The sequence below is a fragment of the Triticum dicoccoides genome, chromosome 7B (genome assembly GCF_002162155.2).
Source record: "Triticum dicoccoides isolate Atlit2015 ecotype Zavitan chromosome 7B, WEW_v2.0, whole genome shotgun sequence".
Taxonomy (NCBI): Eukaryota; Viridiplantae; Streptophyta; class Magnoliopsida; order Poales; family Poaceae; genus Triticum; species Triticum dicoccoides.
This window is the reverse complement of record NC_041393.1, coordinates 394733840-394744096: the sequence shown is the minus strand read 5'-3', so window position 1 is coordinate 394744096 and position 10257 is coordinate 394733840. Positions and strand designations below refer to the sequence as shown.

Below are 10257 nucleotides of genomic sequence, written 5' to 3'. Positions count from 1 at the left end.
TGAAACAGAGAGTTTACATTGCAATCTCGGTGGGACCGATCGCTCATCCCGGTGGGACTGAAACGTTACGAAGGGAAATAGAGAGATTACAATCCCATCTCAGTGAGACCGAGATCCCTATCAGTGAGACCGATTTGCCTAGGGTTTGTGGCAGTGGCTATGACATTTGAACTCGGTGGCGCCGGATAGAAAGAATCGGTGGGGCCGAGTTTGACTTTTGGTTTAGGTCATATGTGGATGTGAGAAAGTAGTTGAGGGTTTTTGAGCATATCACTAAGCACTTTGAGCAAGAACCTCATTAAGCAACACCTCATCCCTCCTTGATAGTATTGGCTTTTCCTATAGACTCAATGTGATCTTGGATCACTAAAATATAAAATGTAGAGTCTTGAGCTTGGAGTTTTAGCCAATCCTTTTGTCCTTAGCATTTTGAGGGGTCCACTTTTCTCCATGCCATGCCAATTATTGAGCTTTCCTGAAATATTTATCTCGGTATAGTATTAGCTCAATGAGTTATATGTTGTTAGGAATTACCAAAACCACCTAGGGATAGTTGCACTTTCACATTGTCAAGCCCAAGCTCCTGCTCCACAACATGCCCATTCCAAAGGAATTCAACGTCATTCCTGGGCAGCGGTTGTTGCTTCTGCCCCCACTGTCTCGGCATCCTCGAGTTTTGCAACCCGGCAGCCTAGTTTTGCAGCGCAAGCCGAGTTGTTGCGCTCTGAACTACAAGGCTTGGCGTCGCTTCAGCTGAAGGAGGCGGTGCAACATCTACGTGATGTCGCCGAATCGATGCAAGGTTGGCAGCTTCGGTTTGGGAGCTTTATGGAGTGTGCGGAAGTTGCTCTAGACAGGCTCTCTATTGCTTTGATTGCGAAGCAAACCGCCCCTGCATCGTCTCCTATGGTTGATCTTGATGTTGGGTTGTTGATGGGAGTGATATGGAGCTCTATGGTTGCTTTTTGCCTCGTGCCAAAGCCAGTTTGCCATCACTTCATGCTCTACCCACTGCACATGTCGACTCCGTGGGAGAGGCCACTTCCATGGTCTTGGCCCCGGTGATGCAGACCATGCCTGAGCTTTAGGGGATGTGTGAGGAACCAATTTCACCGCTTCTTGGGGAACTTTTGGTGCCTGTGGCTCCTACTCCAACCACCTTGGAGCTTAGCCAAGTGCCAGCGGAGGTGCTGGATGGTGCGCCCATCTTGGACTTGGGTCTTGCAGAGGCTCGTGCAAGTTACTGTGATGTGAATCTTCCCCCCTTGCCTATGACTGGACCCATCAGGTCGATGATGCCTGAAGTTGAGGAGGTTGATGCGGCTGCTGTCTTGATGCATGCTAGTGGGAGTTGCTTAGTTGATGAGAACTACACCAAAAACTACAATGAGTTCTACAATTTCTTTGACAAACGGGCGTCTGATCACCCTGTATCTGGCAAGAGTGTTACTGGCGTCATGAAGGAGAAACCTGAGAAGAACATTGGGCAAGTGGCTTCTGTGGGTGATGAGGTTGATAAAGCAAGTGTGTCGACAACCAATTCTGAGGCTCTCTTCACGAAAGAGCTCTATGACTTGCTTGCTAGTTTGGAAGTGGCTAGCCCTGGATCTGGCACGGTGATTGCTTGCACCCTGACGAACAAGGCCACAACGGGCAAAAATCGAGACGGTAGAAAAAGCTCTTAGGAGCATAGGCAAGAAGTGTGGCGCCGTAGGAAAGGCGTCCGCCGCTGCTTAAATGGACAATCTCAAATGTCTTCGACCGTCCCCATAGTGGTGTCCGTTGTCTTCAGTCGAGTGTTCCTGTTGGGAGTTCCATTGTGTTTTAAAAGTGTGAGTGTTTGTTATTGTGCCATGGTTATGTCTGTTGGATCGATCGTGCGGTTGTGGTGTTCCATACTTTGTGAGTAGTTCGCATGTGGTGTATTTGTATTGGTTTTCGCCCTGTTTTCCGTAATTAACTGGGCAATTCTCTTCTTCTTAATTAATTGATGAGGCGAAACTTTTGCCTCCATTTCGGAAAAAAGTATCTAGTCAATGAAAAAAATTCCTACCAGATATAGTTCAAATGAATATCTTAGGAAAAATCATATGGATCGAATTTATGCAAATCAAACAACCCATGTGTCTTAATTTAAAAAATACCACGGATAAAATCATCCGAAATTTCTTTGAAAATCCCTTGAATAAGAAGACCTCCTCGATTCTCAGACAAGTATCTCCAATGTTTCATTAATCCTCGCTATGTCTGAAGCTCTGTTCATCTCCAAGCCATGTGTTTCTGAAGACAGGCAACTACAAGACTGCCTGAAATGGGTTGAATATCTTTGTCTAGTGACAAAATACCCAGGATTAGGTCGCTTACGAACAAATCATTCTACCCTATGCATGTAGTGTGCACTACCGTTGTCCTGAATGGAATGGAAATGGCTACTCTAAAGTGATGCTGATCTCGAGAGTGGACTCGGTGCTGATGGTCTCCTTGTTGGTGGTTCCAGCAGGGTGATCGGCGCACTCCATTCTCAGCCTGAGATGAACCGGCTTCATGATGACTAGATCCCTCACGTCTCTGTGATTCTCCGTCAGGAGCTCGACACCCACGTGCTCCTCATGCCCCTGGCACTGGAGGATCCTCTTGATCACTGCTTTCTGGTCCTCGTGGTCCGCTTTCGTTCGGTCGACCTTTAGGTACAATGCAGCAGAGGCCACCAGCTGCAGGAGCAATAACAGTGTCATGGTCTTTGATTCTTTCTTTCAAGTGATTTCGCTCCATATAACACAGGAAGATTGTCTTGTTTTAAGAGAGGGAAGAATCACACCTCGCATGTCCCAGGGCTGACGTTAACTGCACAGGTGAAATGCACGCTTTTCTGGTCTTGGTGACTTTCATCTGCGGGTTTATCATCACCTTTGTGCACAGCAGGTTCCTCAGCAGCTTCAGAAAACGCTAGGTTGTCTATTTCATCATACCATTGCTGTGCTATACCAACCTGATAGCATGTGCATTAGCAATTCAGACTCGAGCGCTAGCATATCGCCAACTAGGTTTGAAGTAACTTCGATACTCAAAATTCACAATGCATAAAGATGTTGTGAATCGGACAAGAAGTGCTTTACCTTCTCAGATGTTGTGTCTTGTGCGTCAGATTCAGAAATCTCAGCACCAGATCCCCTTACTTGGCGCCAAATACAGCTCTCAACCAAAGGTGTGGCAAGCTCAGTATCAACTGGGATGTCTACAGAGACCTTGATGTTGCATCTTCCTGTTAAGTTGAATCCACCAGTTAAACAGCTATCTTAAACCGAATCTCATATGGCAGTGCCCCTTCAATTTATGTAACGGAGTCACTTCAGTAATCCACATGGTTATCTGAACCGTAAAGTTAATTTCAAATTTGGAGCTTATGTATTGTGCAGATGCACTACAGGATTCGACACTCCTTTTTTTAACCTGTGTTGTCAACTCAAAATCATTTGAAACTGAAGGCACAGCTAGTTACGAGGAATGTGGAAAGCAGAGGTAATGAATATAAAAAATGATACCCTTCTTCGGCAGTAATAAGTTTTATGTGCTGCAGTATTGAAGACCACACAGTATCATAGTTACCCAGAGCCAAAAGTGGGGGAAACAGTAGTGTCGTGCATCAAACTAAGCTATAATTTTCAATTAAAGGCTTCAAAATTGCAGGGGAAGTCACCCATGGCACAGATGCAAAAACTACTATCATGACAAAACAGCTTCTGTTAAATTACCAGGGAGCACATTTACTTTACGGTTGTGATCTTGAAATTGTCCAGCTGAATGTCCCCTGCCAATTCATTGCAAAACAGAAAGGAATAATGAATCCATGCAGCATGCAGACTTTTGTCAGCAGCAGATAAATTTCTATGCTCACTGCAAAAATGATGAAGATAAATGGAGAACCAAAAGCTCACCAGGTAGATACTTTCTCAAGACGGCAAACAAACCAATATGGTAACCCAAGAACCCCAACATTTGTAAAATGAATATTTGAGGTTTCTTTGGTATCCAAGTCATGCTTCTGAACCCTTTGACCATCTTCAAGACAAAGAAAAGGAATTCAAATTATATGTGGTACGGTCTGACTCTAAATGAAAGCACTAACAGCTTATAGATCAACCTGTATCACAGAAGACAATGCATTTCCGGAATCTTGAAATTGATGATACAAGTTCATTGCAAGGGATCTTCTCCAGCAGATTAGAATGTCCTTTATCACCTGATGACCCATTGATGTGTATATCTTTAAGGAGAGCATGCCTCTCATCAATCATTTGCTGACACAACTCCATTGCTTCAGCTCTACCTTCGCATCACTTTAACTCATCAATGAGCTGTAAATATTTAACTCCAACATGTGTAACAAAAGAATATGTACTAACCTCTTACAATATTCTTTTTTTCACCAGTTGACATGCTCAGGATCCATGATGTTTCAAAGCTGGAAAGCAGCAACAGTATAAGAACTAAGAAGATTGCCAAACAGCTAGGTAGGTTTGCAATGTCCCAAAGTAAAGCCAGCCACAGTTGACCCATGGTACTTGTGTGTATGCCGAAACAATAACAGTACATAGGATAGAATTAAGCAATGTACATCGAATGACATTGATGGAAGAGTGGAACACACTTTTATTTCACTAATATCTTATGTTTTCGCACACATGCATCAAATTGACAGTTAAGCACACAATGACATGCAATTAGGTAAGTAAAAAAAAAGGGCAGCCTGGTGCACGTAGCTCCCGCATGCAATTAGGTAAGTATACATAAATATCATTGAGCTTTAATGTCAAAATCAAACTGAACCTGAGAATCAGGTTGAGCTGTGCAGATTTATAACATGTAAAACCCAAAAATGAATTGCAGCTACAACAGTGCAAAACAATTCATGAGATAAGTCAGATCTCAGGAGATGAAACCATCCAACTGAAGCATTATGCGAAAATCCACCACTAAATCAATTTATATTGCGAAAAGACAAGATGGAGGAGATGAATAGAGGCACATACCTGTGATCTGCTACTAATAAATCGTCCTCGGAAATTTTAAGCAAATGCCATGGAAACACTACTGAGTCAGTGTCGAAATCTTGAATGTTTGAAGCATCATCTTTCTTTGAAGCGTCTTCCTTTGTCAAACCAAGCTTATCAATAATCCAACTCCAGATGCCACTTCCTTTCTTATTGAAGACTGGATAAACCGTCTCCAGAAACCTTCTTCCAAAATCTGCTTTTCTAACTGCATGATTCTGCAAAAGAATAAGAAAAGCTAGTAAAAAAATCTTTGATACAAGACTGTTGTGGTTAGTTATAATTTTATGCATGTACAAGACAAAGGAACAGCAGGAAAACTTTAATTGACACCAACCACCTTATGGATTATAGCTCTATTACTTGTATGAAATCTCAGTAGCCAGTGAAAAGGACATACTTGTCAAACCGAGTAAACTGAGGCAAGCCATTATGGATAATTACCTCCGAATCCACTATATATAGACAATCTTCAGCAGCATGATAAAATGATGCAGCAGGGTGCAATAACTTGGCAGATTCAAATTCACCGTCCTCAAAACCTGGGGAGGATCCAATCTGTAAAGTAAATATCAATTCATTACACTGAATTTGCAGGCCTTCGAACCAAATGAGTAAACTTAGAACCCAAGGGAAACAGCAACTCATGCTTACACAGTCTAAAATCACCCCATCACCGTTGCTAATGATGATTCTATGGTGGTTACTATCAGAGATAAAAATGCGATCACCATCCTCATCAACTGATAGGCCACCTGCAGAACATTAGATTTTACAAAACATTGTAATTAGTTCCAGTGTTAGATTTTCTGGTTGGGCTGCAAAACTGATGTTTAGTAAAATAAGTTGCACGAGGGAAGAAGCCGCAACCAAGTACCTGGATGATAAAGTAACAAGTTTCTGAGAGAACCTACATATGGCTCTTTGACAACCTCTTCTTTCTGCCACGGAACTCCTGATTCTGTAATATTTTCAATAGGTTCTGCACTCAATGCACTAAATCCTTCCATGCCTGCATTTAATAACAAATAGGAGGTTTTAGAAAATTAGCACATGTGAGGAGCATCCAATTTGCCGAGCAACATTCTAGAGAATCTTAAGTGCAACAAATGTGCACAAGCAAGCTAACAATAATAGCATAAAATAAATAGCTAATCCTGTCTAGAGCTTACCCCTGATCATGAGCTCAGGGTCCCCATCCAATTTTGTGAAGATTATATGATCCTTAGAACCTTCAAATAGCAAGTAGCAAGCACCATTTGTCATCTGAACACTCATCAAACAGACAAACCATGTTTTAATCAAGCATGCATTAATTAAATCCATATAGATCTACAAAATTTATTTGACACATATTCCATTGTGCGTGGCATTGCATTGTATTCCCATTGTATCAAGTCGTGTTTCGCTTCTTTAATGTGATAAATTAAACCTGTCTAACGATATCAAAATGGACCATCTCAATGTATATCCATAGCATATCTGAAATACCGGTACTTGCATTCCCCCAGTGAAGACAGAATAAAAAGATAGTGTATGCATCGTATATATGAACTGCATGGCCAATGATCACAAAACATTTCTGAACTTCTCTAGTGGCAGGAAAATTGCAAGGATATTTGCCTCACATTGGTAAAGTCTTTGTCTGACAACAAGATAGGGAATGTAATGTATTCCTCCATTATTGTACGAACTGCTTGGCTTTGAGTAGCTAAGGAACTAATACCACTCCCATATTGCATAGCAAAAACATTTAGATGCAGGTACCTACAATGAACAGATAATAAGACAATAGAGAAATTTGAGACTTCTGTCAGATCACAAAGCAGCCAGATTTTACACAACTACCTCTGATGAAGATATTTCAATTTTCTAAAAGCAGCTGAATGTTTGTTGTCCCCGTCTAATGTTTCATGTGACTGATACAACAGAACAAGATATATTCCTTCTTGATTAAAGGTTTTCCAAATGCCATTCACGGCATTCAACCAACAATGATTTTTTCCTGCATCACAACAGTTAAGCAATAATTAACAGACAGCAATAACCACTGAAGAAAAGGACCGTGCATTACATATTTACGTTCATTACTTAGTCTAGGAATAGCCAAAATTATCCTTGTTATGTCATTGTATCACATGCAAGTCCATGTCATCTTTCAGAAGAAGTTCAAAAAAATCACTGCAATCATATCCCTGGAAAACTATTTGTAACTGTGTACAGTACTTCTTGTGGCTTTCGTCCTATGTAGTTTTGTCACACAAATGTAATGAACAAATTATGAAATACCACAAGACTCCTGGAGTGTTGCACAATAGTGAAAACTCAAGAGCATCATTTTCATCAAGCATTACGAAATTTATTGCCTACCCCAACTTGCTTGGGACTAAAGGCTTTGTTGTTGTTGTTGTTGATTACGAAATTTATTGAAAATAACCGTCCCCTTTGTGGGTTTGTAAATGGCAGATGAAAATTAAGAAGAGCATGCTTCTCCACCATAACCAGCAAAGCTGTGTGGGCAGACACAATAACGAGAGCACCCAAACTATCAACAAGAACATATAGTTCCACAAAATGGCACGGCATGGGATATGATATTGCAGTATGCTACGACTTGCGATTTAAATGCGTGATATTACCTTCGAGTGTCCCGAATGTGGATTTGATGAAATGTAAGAGTTGAGACTGCGAGGTGGGTGTACTCTCACTTGAGGCGGTGGCCACAGAGCCGTCAGAGCTGCGAGACAGAAGAGGGCGGCTTTGTTAGGATACTCAATGGCTAAGAGCAAACTGGAGAGGTTAGTGATCTAAACGCTCTTATATTTCTTTACAGAGGGAGTACCTCGGAGCGTGGTGCAGGGCTCTCGTCGTAGTCGTAGCCGCAGCAGACTGCCGCCGGTGGAACCAACTGCACGTGCTGCTGCTGCTGATGGAAGAGCCGGCCGAGGCGGGCGGCTTCGGCCCGTGCAGCGCTACCGGAGAGTAAGCGGAGGTGGATGAGAGGAAGCAAGAATGTAAGAGCGAGGAGAGGAATGCCGCGGATGGATCGCGGGGACGCCGCAAGCGGCGCAGCGCCGCCGCGGCCGAAGCCTGCGCCATCAGACCTCGATGGCGTTTAGCAGTGGGGTTCAGGTATTCAGAACGTCCCACTCGGAGCTCTCCGGTAGAAATGGACAATAAGGCAAGACTGCTCGTGCTCGGAGGACGCTAAGTTCGGACTCAGGCGCCGCCGCGGGCCGCGGCCGTGCGAGAGTTAGGACGGCTGAACGGGAGGTAGGGGCTGGGAAGCAAGGGGAGGACGACTGTCGAGGCGGGGCAGGCTGACGGCGCCGGCGGAGTCGTGGGGGCGGGAGGCAGGAGGCGGGGCGCCGGGCGGTTAGGCCAGTCGTGGAGGCAGCGGCCGGCGGCGGCGTTTGCTTCAGTCGATGCCTCGATGGGGGAACGGCGAACAGGACAGGTCAGATGCCTACGAGGTGGGCCGGCCCAATAACTTCTGCGCACCTTTTTCACTGTTTCTTTTTTTTCTCTTTTCGTTTTTTCTTTTATGTTTGTTGTGTTTTTCCTTCTTCTTTTTCTATTTTGTGTTTTTAATAATACATAAAACTTATTTTAAAAAAACTAGTTGACAAATATTGTAGCACACGTGAACAACTCTTATCAAATGTAAGATTTTTTTCAAAAAATAATGCATCTGGTGAACAGTTTTAAATATGAAATGCATGCTGTTTTTTTAAACATATGAACCTTTATTTTTAGACCCCTCAAAAAAATACTCCCTCCTTCCAATAATATAAGAGCATTTTTGACACTAGTATAGTGTCATACATAATCATTTTTAATGTATTAACTTGTTTCTTTGGAAATACTTTCAAAATTTATTAAAATAAATACATGTTTTTTGGACAAGTTTTTTTGGTACGAATTGGGTTGGTTGGTTTTAGGTGGGCCAAAGTTTTGGACTTCATGGACCTCGCTTAGAAATGAGCTTGCATGATTGCACCTTTCTGCGTTGCGGCCTTCGCTTAGGTTGAGTGGAAAGGCTTGTTCTATTTTTTATGGTGGTGAATATGCAAGTATAAAACTTAACTTTCTTAGTTAATTTCATAGATTCAGGAGTTGTATGTTCCCGAAAGTGCAATTGATAATTCAACCCATATGACAAAATACAACAGGCAAGCAATATAAATAATATTAACAAGTTGGTAGAGAGCCAAGCAAGAAGTAAGCCGAGAATGAAGTAGCCACACGACATGAAACTGGAGTAATGTATCCTAAAGTTTAATCCATGTGTGGTAGGGGAAGGGGCCTATTCTCATGTGGAGAGGCCTAGAAAAGTAAGCTTCCCAACCACAATGAAAGACTAGATTCCTCCTTGAGCTTCGACAGCTCAATCACTAAGGGTAGACCTCGACCGGGCCTAAAACATTCACAAAATTCCCAGAGCTAATCCACAACTTCGGAAGCTTCCAAGGTGACTATGACCATCTATGGTTCCCTAGAAACCAAATAGTAACAAGTGGAACGAAGAACTCAAAGGGGACTCAAGACTGCCTTGGTCGAGTCACAAACATTTGGTTCCTCTTTGTTTTCTCTCATTCAAATCAAATAATGGTTGGTTCTAGAGGAAAAGAATGGGAGCTCAAGGTGGTCATCAAGGGTAAAGAAGGCACATCAGGTCGATGCCCTCCCTACATAAGAAAGCTGGCATTTTACATGGGACCCAAATTATGCTTGTTGCGTTCCCGTTCTGGACCACACAAAAATCACAAAATCGGAGCTCCAGGGTTTATCCAAAAAATACTCATGTTAAACAAAATGGTTCAGCTTAAACCCAGAGGCCGCCCTGGACTAATCTTGAGAACTCTGGGTTGATTTTCCAACAACATGCAAATCTTGGGGGTTTCTTTTCTTCGAGAATACGCCAAAGGCGTACCAAATCTTGGTGTTTGGGTCTTGTCCTACCCTTGCGGTGATGTCCACATCCTGCTAGAGCTCTTGTAAATATCTTGGGGGTTTCTTCAAGGGTTTGGGTAAAAGGTGTTGGGGAATGTCTATGATCTGTATTCGTCAGCAATCCCCACTCTCCATCATTTGTGTAACTCCTCTTTTATAGCACAACTTTCCTATAAAAAACCCGTTGAAACACATTAACATGTGATCGATACGTTTCAAACGTATCTATAATTTTTTTCAATGTTCATGCTAC

At 42.6% G+C, this 10257-nt stretch overlaps 1 protein-coding gene across 1 annotated transcript; it reads right to left on the bottom strand.

The window, feature by feature from the left end:
• Positions 1 to 2107: 2107 nt before the first annotated feature.
• Positions 2108 to 8469, bottom strand: LOC119340859. Its single transcript, XM_037612766.1, has 16 exons — positions 7894 to 8469; positions 7691 to 7788; positions 6900 to 7056; positions 6680 to 6818; positions 6224 to 6317; positions 5929 to 6063; positions 5706 to 5806; positions 5496 to 5609; positions 5031 to 5269; positions 4404 to 4462; positions 4142 to 4327; positions 3936 to 4059; positions 3753 to 3808; positions 3117 to 3262; positions 2819 to 2989; positions 2108 to 2711 (listed from the first exon to the last, which is right to left on the bottom strand). Exons 1-16 carry the CDS (start codon positions 8148 to 8150, stop codon positions 2430 to 2432), a joined length of 2358 nt encoding a protein of 785 aa, XP_037468663.1. The 5' UTR covers positions 8151 to 8469; the 3' UTR covers positions 2108 to 2429.
• Positions 8470 to 10257: the final 1788 nt, after the last annotated feature.